This window comes from Pteropus alecto, unplaced genomic scaffold (assembly GCF_000325575.1).
Source record: "Pteropus alecto unplaced genomic scaffold, ASM32557v1 scaffold110, whole genome shotgun sequence".
Lineage (NCBI taxonomy): Eukaryota > Metazoa > Chordata > Mammalia > Chiroptera > Pteropodidae > Pteropus > Pteropus alecto.
This window is the reverse complement of record NW_006431920.1, coordinates 12,407,259-12,429,540: the sequence shown is the minus strand read 5'-3', so window position 1 is coordinate 12,429,540 and position 22,282 is coordinate 12,407,259. Positions and strand designations below refer to the sequence as shown.

General features: G+C 36.1%; 1 protein-coding gene across 4 annotated transcripts in view; it reads left to right on the top strand.

Moving 5' to 3' along the window:
* Positions 1-22,282, top strand: part of XRCC5 (X-ray repair cross complementing 5) — a 76,993-nt gene that overhangs the window by 43,679 nt on the left and 11,032 nt on the right. For all 4 annotated transcript variants that reach the window (XR_003044707.1, XR_003044706.1, XR_003044705.1 and 1 more), the window contains exons 17-18: positions 20,232-20,341; positions 22,007-22,103. Coding sequence is in view for 1 of the 4 variants with exons in the window: in XM_006906741.3 (XP_006906803.1) it covers positions 20,232-20,341; positions 22,007-22,103 (207 nt within the window). In the remaining 3 variants the exon portion in view is untranslated. The remainder of the gene's footprint in view (positions 1-20,231; positions 20,342-22,006; positions 22,104-22,282) is intronic.

The following is a 22,282-nucleotide window of genomic DNA, read 5'->3' as shown; positions in this document are numbered from 1 at the left end:
TTTTTTTTTTTACTTGGTATCGATCTTTATCCCTCTGGGAGATCTCTGCCTAGGGCAAGGGAGGGAGAAGCCCTTCTCTTTTTTCCATTATATATATATATTTTTAAATTCAGTTGCCAAAAGTATGATCAATAATAGTTGGTAGATTGTCTTCACCTTAGATAGAAATTGGCCCTTTTACCTATTGCTATAAACTAAAATAGGGTTGTAATTCCATTCTGTCTGGCCTAATAATAGCATAGTCATACTGAGAGTATTGTGATCCTATCACCTTGACATCAGTAGTCCACAGTAGGCAGCTACACATTTTCTTATCTTCTGCTTTTTGGTATAAGAAATATTTCTTGTCATAAGCTCATTGGCATAGAGGAGATTACACTGAACCCTAGGAACGTGTTCTTTCTGGCTGCTGATGCTTCCGTAAGCTGTCTTTGATTCTCAACTGCCCTTCTTTTTCTGGTCCCTTTCTTTCTCCTTTCCTACGCACCCCACCATCCTGTCACTACAGTTTTATAATAGAAAAATTCCTGAGCACGCTGTGTATGTAATAAGCTCTCAGTTGTCTGAGTGGAGTTGTTTGTTTCACAGTATTCGTAAGCACATCATCGCCATCGTCTCTGTCTGTTGTGTTTAGTTTTAGGTTATTGGAGGAACATAGGTTCACAGAGTTCTCAGAGACTCCTTGGATCGAGGTTACTCACTTACGTGAGCACTTCAGCAGGGCTTCTAAGCAAAACCATAAATTTCAAATTCTTTGTCCCTTCCCTACTTTTACTTAGGAGGAGTGCTAAAGTGGTCCAAAACTGGACAGCAAATTGGAGAAGGAAAAGCTTTAATTCTCCAAATGGTTCCTATGTGATTAAGATATGTCTGAATTTATAGATTCCCACTGAGTGTGAGATATTATGTAAGGTAGCTTAAATGTACCCAGTGTGTCAAACATAGATTCTCTGAGGACCTTAAGAACCAGAAAAGATGTATACATGGAGACAAATAAAAGGATGGAATGTAACTTTTTATAATATGAGATGATTCTGTCTTCCACGGTCCCTGTTTTTGCCTCTGAGACTGTAGGTTCTGCGTTAGGCTTCTGATTAGTGGCAGGGTGGCGGAACTCCATTCCATCAAATTGAATTCACAGGAGCTTGATTGGTTTGAAAAAACAAACCTGTCAGGAGAAGGCTTCCTAAATAGAAATGGTAGGGATTCCTATTTGGGACCTGATATAACATGAGATTTATGTACAGTGAGCAGTGAAATGCATATACCCATTTGACTAGATGATGATCACTTTATTCTGCGGCTACTGGGTGTTATATTTTTCTCACATCTCCTTCCTCTCCCTGTGTTTGGGTCACATCTCACCTTCAAATCTTTTTGCCTTTGTTCTCCATCTTATTCATCAAACAACATCCTTCAATTTTAAAGGGTATTTCTTAAAATTCACTTTTGCAAGACCTTCCAACATTAGGTATAATGTGGTTTAATTATTAATAGAATTATATTATTCATCAAAGCCAAAAAGACAGTTTTTTCATTTCTATTTTTTGTGTGGTGTAGTACTCTCCTATTTGCACAAAAGTTTACTTATATACATTAAAGGATTTTCTGCTATAAATCAAGCCCTGAACTATGATTTCTCAAGACTTGGGATCTCAGAGAAGTTTCCCGTGTGTTTTCTTCTTTTTATAGGCCCTGGTTTACATAATATTGGGTATTAATTATGTAACCTATCATAGCTCTTTTTAGATAAGGATAAAAAGATAAAAATATGACCTTTATGTATTATTTTGCACAGAGATAGTAAATTTTAAAAAAGTTCTTTCAAATACTTTGAACATCTTGAAGGGTACTAAATACAGACAGTAACTAAAATTTTAAACATCTTTATAAAAATTTTGTTTTGTTTTTTAAGTTTAACATAATTTCTTAGTCCTTTCCCAAAATAGCAGTGATATGTCTAGTCATAAGAGAGAAAATACATGATTACAGATTCTAGAGATTTAGTCTGTACTTTATATTTGTTATTAAACATCTAACTTGTTCTTCACTGGATTCCTTTTGTTAAACCCCAGACAGAACTTGATAGTCCAGGCTTATTTTATGTCTCATTTATCAATGACAAGTAGCCTCAATCAGTTTATTTGAAATTGTAAAGGATACCTGCTAAAAGGGTGTGCTATTATTTGACATGGTAATTATGTTTCAGTGACCGTAGTGTCTTGTCACATCGTTTCATGTGGGTGGACTGAGGCCCGGAGTAGTTAAAATGACTTTCCACAAATTATTGCAAAGGTGTGGAAAACAGTGAATCAAATTCCATAGAGCCGGTTCTTGGCCTCTTTGACTTCTGCCTTTTCTTTGGTTGCCTACAATATATTTCATCAGATGGCACAGCACTGCCCCATAGTTTACATTTTAATATAATAAAATTTAGCAACCAATTAAAACGAAGTCATCGAAATGAAGACAGAAAAAATAACACATGACAGAAACCAAAGACCATCATACACACATAATCACTTTAAAAATGTTTTCGGTTTTCAGAAATTCTTGCTAAAATGCTTCTATCCATTCTTACTCAGCTGCTAAAGTTCTTTCAAGAATCTGTCAATCTGTGGATCAGAATATCTCTAATTACAGGGTATGGCTCTTGTAAAATGTAGTCTGACTAACAGAGCCAACTGGTAGCATAAAAATAAAAGCCTGTTTGCTGTAGTGATGTTCTCAGTGCTAAGATTTCTCTTAAGAGCTTTAGAGGAAGTCTGTATGTGACATACGAAAGCCTTCCTATTTTCTCTCAGTGGTTTGTTTTCTCATCCCAGGTGGTAAAGTTTCTTGCCTCAAACCTGCCGAATATTTTTTCTTTTTTTATGTGAAACGTGGAAAGGATATTTTCTCCTTTGGCTGAAAATGTGGAACTCATGTCAATGCTTTCTCTGTGTCTGAACAACTAGAAAAGCACAGAATCTGTTCACGCCTGCATTTAACACAGTGACCTGCTTGCTTGCACTGGTGACCCGTGCCTGCTGTGCAACAAGGCAAGTGCTCACAATTGGCTCTGATGGCAAATGTGAAATTAATAGTGGGTGCTTCAGAGAAAGGGTATGTCATCCAGCTTGCTGCTCGAGTTCGCCCTTGCAGTAAGTGCTAATGAGAGTGATTTGTGAGGCAGAGAGCAACTGAAGGAAGTACTTAGTCATGGCAATTTCTTTTATTCATGGTTCCTTCTCTCTGCCTCCAAAATTCTACAGTTCTTCCTTGTGTAGTAGATCGTTGTCATCCAGGGCATTGCACTTGGTTCTCTTGGAATTGGGCTGTCTTCAAGATTGCTTTTTTAGCCCAGCTGGTTGAAAAAAAGAAACCAATTTCATATTGTGCTGATGTGCAAAGTGCTTTAATCAATGACTTAAAGTGACGGGCTCATGGCAAACAACAGAAGCTCTTAACCAATTAAGATGGTTAGGAAAGGATGTTTGGCTTTTGTTAAAATAGTCACTAATCAGCTGAAATGTGTTAAGAGGAGTCTAGAAACAGTAAAATGCAATAAAAGTGTTTTGGTCCTCCCCGTTCAAATTGCAAGCCCAAGGCAAAAAATATGCTGACACAAAAAGAAGTGGCAAGTATAATTTGATACGGTTAGTACTGTCTGTTATCTATGTCTACATAAAACTCTAAAAAATGGCATGGTTCTTTCTTTGGTCAGAAAAGGGAAGGGAGTTTGGTTCAGATATAAAGCACAGTTTTAGCAGGGCTTGAGAATTTTATCAAGATAGGTGTCTTTGGACATAGGAGAAAAAGAAAAGTTAACTATATTATTTTATTCTTATTTTTCACGGTTCCTTATGGGCAGTTGGAGAAAAATCTTAATAGTTAGGATCAAAGACCCTGCTGTGGACTTGCATAGTGCCCCGACTCCCCCAAACTCATATGATAAGCCCCTGTACTCTGATGATATTTGGAGATGGAGTCTTTAGGAAGGCATTCAGTTTAGATGAGATCATGAGGGTGGAGCCTTCCTAATGGGATTAGTGCCCTGATAAGAAGAGATACCAGTTTGCACTCTCTCTTCTTTCTCTCTCTCTCTCTTTTGTCTCTCTGCCATCTGAGAATACAGTAAGGTGATTCAAGCCAGGAGGAGGGCCCTCACCAAAACCTGACCATGCTGGCCCTAGCCTCCAGAACTGTGAGAAAAAAAATTTCTGTTGTTGAAACCACCTAGTCCATGGTATTTTGTTATGGCAGCCTGAGCTAACTAATAACAGGCCCATTTTCATTTCCTTTGTCAGATTAAACTGCTGAAATATGTAGCTTATCTCTTTATGTCTTTCAGTGATAATGTGATGCAACCCTAACACTCAGTCACTGTAGGCCATTAGAGTCAGGAGCCATATTCCAGATGAGAAGTACCCTTTGATAATTCCTCTGCCCTTGGAATTAAATAGTGTTTCTTTAGGACATTGAGGACAAGATTTGCTATATGAGTTTTAGCAGTTATTCTGAAGTAGAAACATCTAGTGTCTCCCCTTTGTCTGTGGTAAATCTCTTGGCTAAATTGTACCTATTTATTGCCACCTTTTTATAGTTCATTGAAGCATAATTTTCTACTATAAAATGTGTTCATCCTAAGTGCAATTCAGGGATCTTTTTGTAAATTTATAAAGTTCTACAATCATCACAACAATTCAGTTAAAGAACTTTTCTCTCACTCCCAAAAGTTCCCTGTGACCATTTGTAGTCACTTCTTTTTTTCCCACCCCCACCCCCCAAGCAACCACTTTCTGTTTCTATAGATTTGCCTTTTCTGGAAATTTCACATAAATGGAATCACTCAATATTCAGTCTTTTGCATCTGGCTTTTTCATTTAGTTAGTGTTTTTGAAGTTTGTCCATGTTGTAGCATGTATCAATAATTGATTTCTTTTTATTGCCAAATAATATTCAATTTTATGGCTATATCTCATTTTATTGATTCATTCATCAATTGATGAATATTTGGATTGTTTCCAGTTTTTAGCTATTACAAATAATGCTTCTATGAACATTTGTATACAAATCATTTATGTTTTTATTTTTCTTGAGTAAGAATGGATTTGCTGGCCATATGGAAAGTTTATGTTTAACTTTTTAAGGAATAGCCACTTTTTCAGAAGCACCTTACCATTTTACATCTCCACCAGCAGTGGATGAGGGTTCCACTTTCTTCACATCCTTAATAACATTTGTGATGTTGTCAGTCTTTTCAGTTATAGCTCTTCTAATGCCAATGTATTGGTATATTATTGTGGTTCTAATTTGCAGTTCCTTAAAGACTAATGATGCTGACCTGACCATTTTTCATGTACTTATTAGCTATTCATAGATCTTTGGTGAAATGTCTATTCAAATCAGTTGCCCTTTTTTTGACCATTTTTAAATTGGGATTGTCTTATTGAGATGTAGAGAGTTCTGTATAAATTCTAGATACAAGTCCTTTATGAGATATATGATTTGCAAATATTTTTTATAGTCTGTTGTTTGTCTTTTTAATGGTGTCTTTTGATGTGTAAATTTCTTAATTTTGATTACCTGTTTTTTTTTTCTTTTTTTCTTTTATGGACTATCATTTTGTTGTCGTATATAAGAAATCTTTGTCTAGCCCAAGTCACAAAGATTTTCTCCTATGATCTGGACATTTTAGATCTATAATCCAGTTTTAGTTGATTTTTGTAAATGGGTATGAGGTACATACCTAGATTTATTGTTTATCATAGGGGTAACAAATTGTCCTAACACCATTTATTGAAAAGACTGTCCTTTTCCTATAAAATTGCCTTGGCACCTTGTTGAAAATTAGTTGACTATAAATGTAAGAGTTTATTTCTATACTCTTCAGTTCTATTTCATTGTCCTATGTCTGTCCTTCACTAATATATTGTTTTGATTACTTTAGCTTTATAGTAAGTTTTAAAATACTGTAGTATGTTTTTCAGTTTTGTTCTTTTCTAAAATTGTTTGGCTAATCTAGATCCTTTGCATTTCTGTACAAAGTTTAGGATCAGCTCTTTAATTTATACACCAAAAAAAAAGCCACTGGAATTTTAATAGGGATTGCATTGAGTATATAAAATAATTAAGGGCAAATTTTCATCTTAACAATATTGAATTTCTAATCTATGAACATGGAATATTTTTTATTTATTTAGATTTTATTTACTTTCTCTTCATAGTGTTTTACAGCTTTTAGTTACAAGTCCTGCACTTCTTTGGTTAATTTTTTTGCCTAGTTTTTATTCTCTTTAATGCTGTCATGAATGGAATTTTTTAAAGTTATTTTTTGGAGTTTTTGTTTCTAGTATATAGAAGTATTGACTTCTGAATATTGATCTTCTATCCTGCAACCTGGTTAAATTTGTTTATTAGTTCTAATTGTTTTTATATACTCCTTAGGATTTTCTACGTACAGGATTATGTTATCTGCAAATAAAGGCAGTTTTACACCTTCCTTCCTAATGTATATGCCTTTAATTTCTTTTTTTTTGATTGTACTAGCTGGAACATCCAGTACAATGTTGAATACAAGTGATGAGAGTCAATATCCTAGCTTCTAATCTTAGGGCGAAAGCTTTTATTAGTCTTTCACCATTATTATGATATTAGTTCTAAGTTTTTCTCAGATTCTTTTATCAGCTCAAAGAAACCTTCCGTTTCTAGTTGGTTGAGAGTTTTTATTATGAATGGATGTTGAGTTTTGTCAGATGGATTTTCTGTTGAGATGATCATGTGGGTTTGATTCTTCTGTTAATGTACTGTATTATATTCATTGGTTTTCAATTAAACCAGCTTTGCCTGCAGAGATAAATTTCAGTCAATCATGATATATAATCCTTTTTGTATGTCCTGAATTCATTTTGCTAATATTCTGTTAGGAGTTTTGTGTGCATGTTCATGAGGGATGGTTTTTTGTAGTTTTCTTGTGGTGTCTTTGGCTTTGATATCAGGAATATACAGGTCTCATAGAGTGAGTTAGGAAGTATCTCTCATCCTTTTCGAGATTAGTATTATATCTTCTTTAAATATTTGATAGAATTTTCCAGCAAAGCCTTCTGGGCCAGAGTTTTTTGTAGGAAACTTTTAAATACTAATTCAGTTTACTTATTTACAATATTTACTTATTATCGATTTAGTCTTTCCATTTATGGTTGAGTCAGTTGCAATAATTTACGTCTTTATAGGAATTTGTGCATTTCCTCTAAGTTATCCAATTCATTGGCATAATTTTCATATTGTTTTTCCCTTAAAATATTTTTAAGTTCTGTTGGTCAAAATTCTCCTCTTTTATTTCCGATTTTGCTAATTCATATCTTATCTTTTTATTGGTCATTCTAAGTAAAGTTTTATATATGGTGTTAAAAAAATTTAACTGAGTGAATTCGAAGATCTAATTGGCTTTATTAACTGATTCGTGAATCAGGCAGCATGTCAGCTAGCAAGCAGAGAGATACTCTTAGGAGTTATACAAGATAGAAGACTTTTATAGAAGGAGAGTAGGTCAGGGAAGTCATCAGCAAGAGAAAAATGAAAGTTCATTGGAGGAAGTAAGTTCAAGTGATAACAGCTTTTCATTGGCTGAGCTATGGTGTTTCTGTTGGCCAGGCTTGTTACTGGGCAAAAGGAAAACCTGCCGGAGTAATAAAGTAGCTGCACTTCCTGTTTGAGAGACAAGGTAGTCTCCCTTTTGGAGTCTGTAATTAATATGGAGAGGTAGGGTGTGAGAGCTGCCTCTACAGGCCTCTCGACTACAATTTTAGTTGAAATTTCCTTTATTAATTTTCGCAATGGATTTTCTTTATCTTTTATAAAAGATCTTAACTTTTAGTTTTGTTGATTTTTCGCCATTATCTTTAAAAAAAAAATTTTTTAATTTCATGAATTTCTGCTCCAGTCTTTATTATTCCCTTTCTTTTACATGCTTTCAATTTAATTTGGTCTTTTTTTTGTTTTTTACTAGTTTCTTAAGATTATATTTGAAACCTCATTTCTTTTCTAATATAATCATTTAAAGCTGTACATTTTCCTCTAGCCAGTTCTTTAGCTCACCACCATAAATTGTGATGTTATGTTTTCCTTTTCAAGTTCAGTAAAAATACTTTGTGATTTCTTATGTGATTACTTCTTCAACCCTAGGATTATTTAGAAGTATGTTGTTTAATTTTCAAATATTGGTGATTTTCCAAATTTCTTTGCTATTGATTTTTAATTTTACTCTTGTGATTGGAGAACATATTGTGAATGGCTTCAACCTTTTTAAATTTATGGAGACTTGTTTTATGACTTAGCATAAAGTCTATTCTGACAGATGTTCCATATGCCCTTTAGAAGAACGTGTATTCTGCTGTTGTTTGGTCGAGGATTCTGTAAATGTCAGTCATTTAGGATGATGATTTGTTCAAATCTGTGTCTTCGATTTTTCTGTCTAGTTTTCTCCATGATATTTTAAATATTGAAAGTTACTCATCTTGAGACCTTATGGGCTAGTTAGACTTTTTATAATTTTTGCCTCACCTAGCTAATTAAAATATAGATACCCAAGTGAATTTCTCATAGTACCAATAAAGAAAACATTGTCAGTTCAGGTAATAAAATGTACTTTAAATAAAGGTCTTCAGGTATGGGAATTAAAAAAAAAAAACACTTAAATTCATGTATCGTAAGATTATATTTGTGCTTCAGAATCCTCTGCTTCATGGCAGGAGTTCATTTACATTAGTACAGGGAAAATAGTATAGATTTCAGGAACTTGTTAGAGCACAAAGATGATTAGTTCTGAATAATGAAAGAAAACCAGTTTACATTTTAGTGACAATAGGTATTTTAGTATATCAAGTTTTAGGTCATTTTATAGATTTGGAAAATTCGTAGGTTCATTATTCCTTTCATTTGTTTCTTCTTTGGTGCCATTTCTCAAGGTTTATTTTGTTTGATTCATTATTTGTTGAATACACTGAGAAGCAGTTACATGGAATAACCAAGGTTGCATTATCCCATAATTGTCCCTGTTTCTAATTACTCATTAGATACAGCCAGCAAGACTTATATATTGGAATTTTTAATATACAGTTATACGGAGGGTTGAATCTACAAACCAAAGATAAAATTTGCCTGCAGCAAATCTGGTTTAACTTGATAGACTTTCCTGAGAACAGAGGATGAAAATAAATAATTTCTAAGGTCCTTTTTCATACCACCCTTTAAGTATATGAGTAGTAAACAGAAAGAACTAAGTGCTTCAGAAAGAAGAAAACAAAAAAGAAGAGGATCAATGAATTAGAATTATTTTGAGCTTCATCATCAGTAACTGCCAAGCCATGAAAAATGTCTCTTCCTTTAGGACTCACTAGAAATAGAAACAGTTGTTTATTGTCTACTTATATGATAGCTTCTTATGTGTCTCGAGATAATTTAATTGCTCCTGTGACTTCTCTTCATTAAAAAATAAGTACTCATTGGACAAAATCAAATAGTAATATAGTTGTACATAAAGTTAAAAAGAAGTCTCTATTTTCATCGTCTTCCTCTCTTCCAAACTTTCCTCATACCCACGTTCTCTACCTTCTTTTCTCACTCTCTCTTCATAGGAATAACCCTGTTAATTCCTACTAATCCTCTATATTGTAGTTAAGATGGTTCATTGTTTTAGGGTATGGTAAATTGGGGTTATAGCCATAGGTAGTACATTTGGGGAAATCCCACCCATTCCCAGTGGGATCAAGCAGTTTGATCTGAGAAAAAGAAGCTTATAACAAAATGGAATGAGGCTAAGTCATACTTGATAAGCAAAAACAAAGATGCCTGCATGCATATATTCACGACAGTGTTGGAAAATGATATCTCATCCACACACACCTGCACACATCTCTTACATAGCCTGTTACTTTTTGTCTATGTATATCCATAGAGCTTTATTTTAACCATTTTCATCTCTGTAAAATTGAGATAAAGGGCAGTCATAGAGTTCTAGACTGTCCATTTCATTAGTGATGACTAATACTGAATGTATAGTGTGTGAGTCTAAATTGAAGGAACACAAAATGACATCTTCATTCTATAGATTTTAATAGGAGTAAACCATTCAGCAGATGCCTAGTGTCTTACTATGTGCTAATCATTGTGGCAAGACACAGACAGTAAACAAAAATATATATGTCAAATGGTGATAAGCACTTGTGTTAGTTTCCTAGGGCTGCTGTCACAAAGTACCGCAAACTGGCTGACTTAAAATAGCAGAAGTTGATTTTCTCACAATTCTGGAGGTTAGAAATCCAAAATCAAGGTGTCAGAAGAGTTGGTTCCATCTGAGGACTCTGAGGGAGAATGTCTTCCATGCCCCTCTCTTAGCTTTTGATGACAGCTGGCAATCCTTAGTGTTCCTTGGCTTATACATTCATCACTCCAGTCTCTGCCTCCGTCTTTACATGGAATTCTCTCTGTGTGTCTGTGTCCAAATTTACATCTTCTTATAAGGACACCAGTCATAGTGAATTGGGGCTCATCCTTATGACCTCATCTTAATTGGATTACATCTACAAGGATTCTTCCCAAGTAAGATCACATTCTGAGGTTATGGAAAAGGCATGAATTTTGAGAGAACACCATTCAACTTATGCTAGCACTACAGAAGAAGATAAAATAGGACGATGGGATAGTGAAACCTGGGGTGAGATGGGTTCGTGATTTTATGTAGAGGATCAAGGAAGGCTCACTTTTAGGGTGTCATATAAACAATTGAGGAAAGTAGAGGAGAGACTGGTGGATACCTCTGGGGAGACCTTTGCAGACAGAGGGACCAGCCTGTTCCTCAGAAGCAGGAGTAGGTTTGGCTTTGTCTAGGAGCTTCAGGGGGCATCGGTTTGCCTGGAGAAAAGAAGTAGAAGATGAGATCAAAGAGGCTGCTGAGGCACATACCAAGTAAGGCCACCTAGACCTTTTGCTTTTACTCTGAGCAAAATGGGAAACCACTGAAGAGTTCTAAGTAGAGGAGCATGTGATTGATTTATGTTTTAAAAGGTGCTCTGGCTGCCATGTTGGGAATGGATAATGATTGACATAGGCAGATAAATTAGAAAGCTACTAGTAATCCAAGTGAGATAGGTAGTATTGGAGGTAGTAAGAAGAGGTCAGATTCTTGATATGTTTTGAAAGTAGAATTGACATGTTTTGCTGATGTTTTGAATGTAGGGTATGAGAGAAAGAAACAGGATGACTCCCAAGCTTTTTGGCCTAAGCAACTGGAAGGAATTGTTATTTACTCAGAAGGAAAAGATACAAAGTTGGTTATACCCATCTGAACTTCAGGAAAAAGGTTTGGGTTTATAAATATAAATCTGAGAGAAGTCAGCATAGACATGCACTGTAGAGATCTGAGGCTGGATGAAATCCTTGCGTGAGAAGAGGTTTGGGGTCTAGGGCACAGGTGGAGGGGGTAACTAAAATGAATTAGTTCATCCAAGGCAATAAGATGGAAAGCAGAGTATGGGTACAGATGCAGGTGGGTGACCAGTTCGAAGAAGAATTCATGGAGGAGATTGGCATAACCTGAGCGATAAAAGACTGGAGAGGCGAGGGTCTAAAGAAAGACATCTCAAGTGAGGCAACAACGTAAGTAATGGGGTTTCCTGGTGCTGTGGGTGCTAATAGGACTTTCCCCAGAATAAGAGATTTTTGTTACTATTGTTTGCCTCTTGAGTTTACTGTCGATAAGCATTTCTGACCACTTTGTACTCATTTCTAATTCTCTTATAATTTCTAATCATTTTCTAGATCTGTCTCTTCAGTTCCATCCTAACTACCACTATGCTAATTCAGGCTTTCATTACTTTACCATTAGACAGTTATAGCACTCTATATTAATTATCCTCAGAGTTCTTCTCATTCAACTCACTATATGTTGGTGCAGATTTAGCTCCTTATAGCGCAGATTTGATTATGGGTCAGCCCATCTTAATTATTCTTCATATCTTTAAAATTAGTGCCCCATTCCAGGCTTTCTACGATCTGGTCCTACCTGCCATTCCAGACCCATCCTCTAGAGGTCCCCTTTGTAATCTCTGTACTCAAAACCAATTGTATTCCTTCTAATACCTTTGTGACATTGGCTTTCCTGCCTCTGTTTGCTCATGATATTCCTTCCACCAGAATGTCTATTCTTTTTTCTCACTCCCAAATCCCATTCTAAAGAGATGCTTGTGATTTAAGAGCTAATATATCTTGGGATACCAATGCCCAGTAGTAGTTTTATTGTAGTATGATTCATTATCAAAAATGCTGCTGCTAGTCTACCATCAGTGGCACAAATAACCTCCATCTGTTTTTATATTCTCTGCATACTTCCAGCTAAAGTAATTTTTCATTTGTTTTCATTGTTGATTTTAACAAAGCAGTGCTTGGGAATAATAATTTGAAATTTTTGAATTATGGCAAAATTAATTCTCAGGTTCTTTAGAGTAATTCATAAATATTAGCCCTATCAAAGAATTAGAGAAAGTTAATATGTCTATATTTAAGTTTTATAATATTACACAACTTTATTCACAAAATCAGAAAAAAGTAGGGAAAAAAATGAAAAGAAAAAAGAAGGAACTAAGGGGTCCTTAAAGAAAGGTACCATCTAAACACAGGGCATCATTATTTCTCAATTTTTAGAAAGACTTACCACATAGAATATGGTTGTTTTAAAATTTCTGGTACTTGATATTTCCTTGGAAGAATGAGTCCAATTTTTGTGGCATCGTAAAACATCGTATGCCGTCTCCCGCTACTCCATCATCCACAAAAGCGCATTCAACTTGTAAGCCTGCTTCTCTCCTTGCTGAGGTGTCTGACTCATCACACAGTGTATCTCCTACTAATACATGAATTCTACTTCCATTCAATTACCAACTTGTAATTGGATCCCACTCACTGCCAGATTGGTCTCCTGTTCCAGTGTGTTTTTTCTTGGCTGCGCTGTTACTATGGCTCCTTGGTTCCCTCTGCTTACTTCCTGCATTCGTTTGATGACATTCACCCAGGTATTGATGCTAGAGAGATACCGTAAAATTGCTACAGTACCAAACACTATGTTGTCTTGTGTTCTGCTTCCTTCCTACTGCCCATCGGACGAGGATCAAGTCTACATGGTAAGGTTCCGAAGTCTTCTCTGTCACTTGTATTTTAGTGAGCTTCACCAAGTTTCAGAATTCTAGGACCTTAGAAAATTGTGGAGACCCTCTTTCTCTGCCCTCTCTACCTCCACACCCAACACATACTTCCAAGCATATGACATATATGTTACATAAATAAGCCAAAGAAATCACTTTCTTGTTTGAGGTCTTCCTTTAGTTTCCTTCTTATGTTAAGCATCATGTCCCAGTTTTGTACTTTTAAGTGCGTTCCTTTCTGGAATTGGGGAAATTAGTTACACTGAACTAGAGTGGATGTTCTTTGGTCTTTAGTTAACCACTATATGCCCTGTAAATATTAATTGATAGCCTTCAGGTTTTATGGGACATGTTCGGTGAGTCATTATGGTTAAATGGAATGTTTTTAATAAAAGATTTAAAGACCTTAGAATGCCATGGAACCACCCCACTGACCAGGAAACCAAATTTTTCAGCTGACTCAGGAACAGATTTTCTGGTCTTACACTCAGGTTATTTAAGATGAGAAACATTATTCACCCAGAATGGAAAAGACTTGTCATAATATTCTCTTACAAAAAGTAAGCTTACAACCAGTGGGCTAACTGGGTGCCATTTTTTTAGTTTCTCAATTGCTTGCACTATCACCTTTTTTCAAGAGTGAGCTAAGACCAAGAGACCTTCAGTATCATTCTCCCTGTGGCTACAAAGTAGGACTCACAGCACAAATACAAACAAAAATAAAACAAAGATCTCATAGTCTGCAGGAATGGATTCTGACAATAAAGACTTTGCATTTACTCTGCTCCTTATGCCTGGGGTTTTAATTTAACACATCAATGAAAAGGCTGCATTTAAAAAGGGGAGAAAACACCCAGCAGGACTTGCTTTTATTAGTGCAATTTGTAAGAAATTACTGCATTTAATGAGAAAATCGTTAAGCATGAAGAAATGGACTGTTATTGAACTTATGGAGTTTAAATGGTGAGGTTTTAATTGACTTTTTTAGTTATTGGTAAGAAAAATAATAATGATACTAAAACCACCATGACTTTGTACAGTTGAGGTGGTCAGCACTTTATATACCTTAGTTCATTTTCCTGTGCCTCCGGTCATGCATAATATTATGTCTGTGGCATTCTCCTCTATGTGATGTCCACTGACTTTTTATGTTCTTAAAAGGGAGGCAGGCAACTTCTGCCTGCTAGGTGAGGAAGTCTGAGGCTGAGTCTAGTGTAACAGTTTCTAAAAGGATGAAGGACAGGGACGAGGCAAAGAGCAGGGCAGAACTGTGTTTGCTTCACAGACCAGCTTCTTAAATATAAGGTAACATTTCAATGTCTTTTTCAGGTTCTTAAAACTTATACTTTTTCCTTAGCTTTCAATTTCTTTTGTTGGCCACCCAGTGATTTCTTTTTCTCCAGTGAGACTGTTTCATTAAAGACTGCAAAACTAAAAAACAGGAATGCTAGATTAAGGAGCACAAACATTCAGGGCAAATTATTCCTGGGATCTTAGATCTGAACTCTTTTGGAAGTAGAAACAGAAAGGATATTTAAGAAATTAATCAGCATATCTTTTGTCATTTAGAGGAAAAATATTTAGGATACTTTCTTTTGGCACTTATATTTTCAGAAGTACATTTGACTTCTGAAAGGACATGAGCACCATGAGAAGGGTCCAGTCACTTCCAGTTCCTCTGGTTTATCATCACAGTCTGCATACTGTTTGGCAGCTGTTTGCTGTGTTTCACCATATTAAACCTGAAAGAAAAGAAAATGTATGTAGCTCTAAAGATGTTTCAAATGGAAGTGAAAATCATATTTTTTACATAACTCTTTTTTGTAGAAGTACAGCTTTAAAAAAAGTAAATGGGAAAAGCTTTAAATATGCTTACGAACCTTTCAATAACTTTCAGTTGAATTTTATTGTATCCTACCTCACTGGAAAGAAAGAAAAAAAATCTGTACATTTTATCTTCCCTTATTATTTAAATTAAAAAATACCTTGTTAATTTCTGTCTCCTGGAACTATCCAGTGGGTTTACAATAATACACTGCGCTGGTGGCCCCTAGATCCACTCCTCACCCTTTCCCTGGGTGCCGATCTGGGGCGGAGTGGGGCAGAGCTGGCTCCTCCAAGTGCATTTCCCAGGCTTCCAAGTCTACAGGCTTCCTACTGGGTTCAGCCAATAGGAGACCTGATGAGACATTGGTAGATAGTAAGGAGGGAAGGAGAAGCCAGGGTATTTCTCTTTCTTCTTTAATGTGTTGGGCAGCATCTCCAGTCCTCCATGGTTTCAGCTCCCTTGGACCAGGACTGTGAACTCTACGGACACCCCCTCTTTCTTCCTTCTTTATTCTTTTCTCTCTTCTCTCTCTTCCCTTCCCTTCTCTTCCTTTTCCATACACTGTCAAGGGATGCTAAGGGCTTCTTGCTGTTCATAATCTCTTGGTTGCAGAACCATTCTCAGTTGGCATTACAGTCTTTCATCACCTGTGTAACAGTTGCCTGCATTAAATATTCAGTGATTTCTGTTCTGGTTGGGCCCTGACTGATACACAGAGCCTCTACCCACAGTGGCCAATTTATATCCTTTAATAAGGAGACATAAGGATGCCTGTTTGTGATCCGTTTCTGTTTTAGTTGCCTATATTAAAACACACTCATTTTCTTATCAGGCAAATGTTTCTTTTAAGTTTCTGGCTTAAAACAGTGATTATAATTTACACGTAGATTTAATTAGTGGCAGACTGGACTATTAGAGTTTTATTTGCTGTTAAATATCATTTATTTTTATTCCCTTAATGACTGACCTGACCATATACTTATTTAAGTGCTTGATTTTTATTGTCAGTTTTTCATTTTGTTTTATAAAGATGCCATTGTCATTGGCTATATAAATCTGTTCTTAACATCTAAAAATGATTTAACTGCTGATAACTGCAAAATGTGCACCTCTTCAGTAAGCAGAATTCACATGAAGCATTGCAATAGTGAGAAGAATTAAATTGGGAAACATCCTGAAGGATGTCTGGCTTCAGCAAAACCACTTGAGATGGCTTTCCAGTCCTTTATACATGGTGTGTGACAGATCAGTGAACCTACTGCTTTTGTGGCTCGGACTGATGGAGGGGAGAAACCCACAATGAATGACTTTCTTTCAGTTTGTTAGAAATATCTTTACAGAGAACAGAGGTGGTAAGTTAGTATAAAGTCAGAAGCCAGCAAGCACATGGCCCCGGTGTTTTGGCACTTGTGACTATGTAGCAAGAAGGGAGGTGATTGGTTTTGTGGGACTTTGGATGGTGCTGAGTGTTTTATCTAGACAGGGAGAACATACATTTCAGATTAAACAAGAAAATTGCCATTTTTCTCTTATATAACATTTCTGAATCTGGGTGATATTTTAATATAACTCTAAAGTACTATCGTTTTGAGACTAATTTTGCATATCAACAGTCTGTATTCATGTAAGATGCTGGGTTAATACATAATGCCCATATTTAAAACCTCAAATTCCAGAACAGACGTTTTGATTTTGAAGACTCCTTGAGGTAAATGATGGCCCTTGCCTGACTTAGTGTCCTAAGATGAATGGCCCTCCCAATGCCCTTTTTAGATATTAGCTACTAATGAGTATTATTGAGCCTTTGACTAATTCTGAGAAGCATTTTGGTAACTTACTGAGCATTGGGGCTGTGACTTACTGAGTATGAAGACTGACAGGCCGTTCCTTAGCCCTGTGATCGATGTAGAAGCAGAGAAAAGCACTCCGATGCTCAACATTTCCTTTGTGTGAGGCATGGGGGGTAGTCAAAGCATACTCCAGCCAAAGGATATTATTTTTGTCAGGCACTTCTGCATTTTACTTTTATTAAAAGTGGCAGGAAAATAAGAAGTGCCACCAAACTTGGGAAGAGAAGTCTCTTGTCCACACCCCATTTTGATACTCAGTATATTATTAAAAGCATCATCCATCACCGGTATTCGCTAGTGTTAGATCGTTCATTACAATCAGTGAACCACAAAATAGTCTAGGTAGAGGGACAGAATTCAGAATCATGGGCCAGATGCACAAACCATGTAACTGATTATTCCTAGAAGGGCAAAATCTGGGTCTTTGTATTCATTGGATTTGTTGGAAGTATGGCTATGTTTATCTGTCTGTGTTCCTGAGCCTTCTGGAGGAAAGGCTAGAACAGTATAACATGTAAATAAGGAAACCAAATCCAGATAGGCCCACAGATACAAAAGGACTTAATTCTTAAATAGAAACTGGCTATCGACATTCCTACTTCCTTTTCTTTGAATCCTTCTTTCCCATGTTATTGCAAGTGGATTGTTGGCTTTTGCATTTGCTTTATTTTAGCCTCTTGAATATTTTTGTCTGTAAGATGATAACTCTGTGTGTGTGTGGTGTGTGTGTGTTCCATCATACTTCAAGATAAAATGGGTCAGAAAGCTATGTTTTAGCAAAGCAGTTTGGTGCCTTTGTGGTTGCTACATGGGCTTCTGAGTCTAAGGACCCCCTAAGTTTCAGTTTTTAATCCCTTATGCTCTTTATTATACTCTTTTCCTTGCGGTCTTTATGTAATAATAACATGCAGTATTATTTGTATAATACTTTATAATGCAACAGACAACTCTCCTCTTCAGATCATCTCTTTTCTTAGTATCTTGATGCTGTATCCTCCTGATTTTCATCCATTTCCCTGACTATCCCTTCTTAGGCTCCTTCATAGGCTCCCTTTCCTCCGTCCAGCCTCTACATGTTGTAGTTTCTTAAAGACTTTGTCTTGTACCCTTTTTCCCCCATACTTTCTAAGGAGCCAGGCTCTATCCTGCCTCAGGACTGTCACACATATTATTCTTTCTTCTCGTGACTCCCTTCTCGCCCTCCTCTTTATGTCTAATTCTTACTCCTCCCTTTTTCCCCCCATGTACTCCGATCCATGGACTCCGCATACTGGATCATTTGCTTTTCTTCACACCTTGTACTTTCCCACCTCTATTCTTTCTACTGTTCTCATTTTGTTTTCTGCTGTGTGACAGGCAACTTCTATTTTTCATTGCCCAGCTAAAAAACCATGTTAATTCATGAAGCTTTCTTACAATCACCACAGATTTTTAAAAGTTCAGATCAGTTGATATATTTCCATACCCCTCATAGCACTCTTCATGTTTACCTCCTATTATTTTTCTATGTATGTGTTATAACCTCTGTTAGACTGTGAACTCCTCATAGGCAAGGATCTTATCTTCAACTTAACTGAATCTTCCGCAGAAGATATCATAGTGTCTTATATGCAGCACTTATACAGTAAATATTTACCAGGTTAAATTAATGAAAATGATTACTAAATCAAGCGTATAGGAACATTTACATTATAGCTTGCTAAGAGTCCTCATTCTCATTCAAAAGAAATGAGAAACTTGGAATCTCTAGGATTACTGCCATTGACCTAAAAGGCTCTTATTTGTGCCCAGATATATAACTCTGAGTGAACTTTGTATCAGACTATCTAAGAAAGGAGGCTGCTGTAAGCGGTGCAAGAAATAGCAAACATTTCTGTTACTTCACCTTTCCAAGCTGAAAAAAAGATAGCTTCTATTGCTTTGAGCTTCTGTTGATGGTTTTCTGTTCTGCTTATTAATCAGGGTTGTATTATTTAAAAAGACCCATCCAAATATTCTTTCTCTCCTTTGAATTGGTGTTGGATATTAATTTACTGCTGTAGGATACATTGGTAAAGATTTCTGAAATTGCAGGGGAGTGTTTCTTTAATCCCTCAAGTCTGTTAAGTACCCTATTATAATGGAGTTCATAATCTCCTAGTTGGTAGAAGAGATGAAATGGTTACTGGGGATATTTTCTCTTGCTGCAAAATTATTATATTAGAAAACACTTCATCCAGTTTTTTAATCCTTTCCACGTGCTTCAAGATCCTTAGGAAATAAGTTGGTGGCACTGTCAGGTCACTGCGATTCAATTAGTAGCCTTTATAGGTGAGCCTTGAAAGTAGTTTTCATTAATATTGTGTACATACATTCATAACCATTAGAATGCTCAGATGAGGTCATGATTATGGCAAACATATGATCTTAGAATATCTTTATCATTCAGCATAAATTGCTGAACAGCCAGCTGGTAAGTGGTTTCAGGGAACAGGTGAGAGTGAACCTTTAGGCCATGAAGGTGTATATCCCCTTGGTTTATTCCTCTAAACACATCGCGAGGGTCAGTTTTGATCTGCTCAGCAACTTCAGTTCCATGGTGACTTTATGTCCCTATTTTCCTTTGCTTTTTTTCATACTGAAGAATTGTGAGGCAGCCTCAAGTTGCAGTCCATCTTGGAAATGATAACATTATTAATGTATTTTCTTTTTCTGGATCATTTATAACATTGCTGGTTGACAGTTATTGTTTATTAAGTATCCATGGCTTGTAGAGAACGTTTGGTTCAGCTGAAGGCAGAAGATATGTAGCAATGACTTCCCATTCTAAAGGATTATTATGAAATTAAAATAAGGCTGGTCTTTCCTAACTTGGCCTGGGAATGATATAAGATAGACTATCCCTGGCTCATTATTTTTCACTGTCTTGCACTGTTTGATATTTACCCTGAGTGGAATTAGGGGAAGGACTAGAGCTTCTGTTTTCTATGACTACATCAGTATAGGCAGTTGTGAATTACCCAAATGAAATGACCCCTAAATTCGGGGGAGCGGGGAAGGGTAAAAGGCAACAACAACAACAATTAAAAAAACCCCTAATAACTTAGTATTTGTAATACCAAATGGAACATTTAGCTATAATTCTAAGCATGTTAGAAATTAAATTTTATTCAGTAAGTACTTCCCACACTTTTTAAATATAGACTTTTGGAATCAGCATTTTGCATCTCGATCCCGCCACCCCTCCACTCCCACAAAAAGAAGTTTGGCTTTTGTGCATACTGACCATGAGGCTTTTGAACCATAATACATACTAATAGGCACACAGAAGCATATATTCTCTATAACATGCATCACTCAAATAGAGAAAAATTAATTTATTATCTTGTGTTCTAGTGAGTCACCAGCTAATAAATCACATTGAACAGTTTTTGGATACTAACGAAATACCGTATTTTATGAAGACCATGGACTGCATCAAAGCCTTCCGGGAAGAAGCCATTCAGGTAAGGCTATCCTAGCCTCTTCCTAAACGGTTTAGCCAGCACCACAGGGGAGAGACATGCAGCATCCCACGAATAAGCCTGGGCTTTGAAATAATCATTCTCACTGTGAATAGCAATGTATGCCAAGAGAAGTAGAAATGACTAACTCATCTTACTATCAGTGTCATACCTGAGAGAGAATAAAGATGGGTGAGTCGGTAGAGTGTTTTATCCCTGGGAGTTAGCTTTTTATTATACTGTAGCCTGGCTGTATGGTTCCTATTAGAGAACCAAGGAAATTTCCATTGTAACCTCTGATAATCCAGTAATCATTTTAAAGGATGGGCCAACTCTTTTAAGGAAATTAATGGAAAATATATATTGGCGTAGTTATTGGGAAGGATTTTCTAAAGACAAGAGTAAGAATCTGAATACAGGGGCTGGGAGTGGGGTAGGAGTGGACACTGAAAATTACTCAGCACCTCTACCCTACGTTTTGTGTGGGCTTTTTGTTGATTTTATTAGAAATGTTTAGAAAACACTTCCAAAAACCCTCCAAACTCTAGGCAAGAGTTTGCAAGTTTAAATCAGAAACCGTATTTTTTAAGTAGGCATAGTTGTGGGATATGTTAGTTCTTATGTGGGTTCTTATTAAATATTTGCTGAATTAATGAGCAAATTAATTCTTAAATTGTTTAGGTACTATAAAGAATGATAAAAAAATGAAAAAATGGTTAGAATAGAATAAGAGATTCAGGTGTAGATGACCCCAGTTCCCTACAGATAAAAGACAAAATTTTGGCAAAGTATAAGACAAGGGTGACTCAGGTGGAGAAAAATATGGTTAGATGAAAACAGTGGAAACATATTGTTTTTTAAGTAAACCCCCCACCCCCGCCCTGCTGCCGCCCCAGGGCTAGATGGAGTATCTGATAGCACTTCCTTGTACAGTCCCCACCACATGTCCTTAAAGGTACCAGGTGATTAGATTTCTTTAAAAAAAAAAAAAAAGAGAGAGGAGGATCAAAAGAAACTTTAGAACGGAATTAATCTTAATGTATAGACCTTTCTAACTATAAAACTTTTTTTAAAAAAGCTGTTTTATGGAACAGTTGGGAAAATGTGAATACTGAGTGGGTTTTTGCTCCTATTCAGGAATTATTATTAATTTTTATGAGTATTTTTTTCTTAAATTTCTATATGTTTTAGATATTGCTTATTGAAATATTTATAGATGAAATAAGATGACGAAAATTCGCTTCCAAACAACCCAAGGGTTGTGGGAGAAGGTAGGGGTGTAGATGAAACAAGACTGGCCAAGTTTATAATTGTTGAAGTTGTGTGATGGGTCCATGAGTGTTCAATGAATTATTCTTTCTTTTTGTTTGAATATGTCTATATTAAAAGTTAAAAAACAAAGTACCCAGCCACCAAAAAACTGTGTGGCTCTGGGAAGTTCTCTACCTTCCTTCCACGGGTAAAGGAGTTCAGATTCCCAGCAAACAAATCTGAAATTTGAAATGTCAGTTTCCCATTTACCAAAGAACATTATGTAAATAGATAGATGCATTTTTAAAATTTTTATAAATGGTGGATTCAGTGTATGTAGTACTTCAGTCTGGGGATGACTTTATTTTTGTATGTGCTCTGACTTGCCACCTCCTCTACCCCCACGTGCCACCACAGTTTTCCGAAGAGCAGCGCTTTAACAATTTCCTGAAAGCCCTTCGAGAGAAAGTAGAAATTAAACAATTAAATCATTTCTGGGAAATCGTCGTTCAGGGTAAGCTGTCATCTTCTCCAAATATTTATGCCATTTTTTTATAAATATAAACTCTAAGTATAAATTATATCGTGTGATGACTTTCTGTGTGGATTTAGGAAATTCTCAGGATTCAGTTAACTAAAAATAAGCATAAATACAAAGTGATAAATAATAAGTAAACGTATAAGTCCCATCTT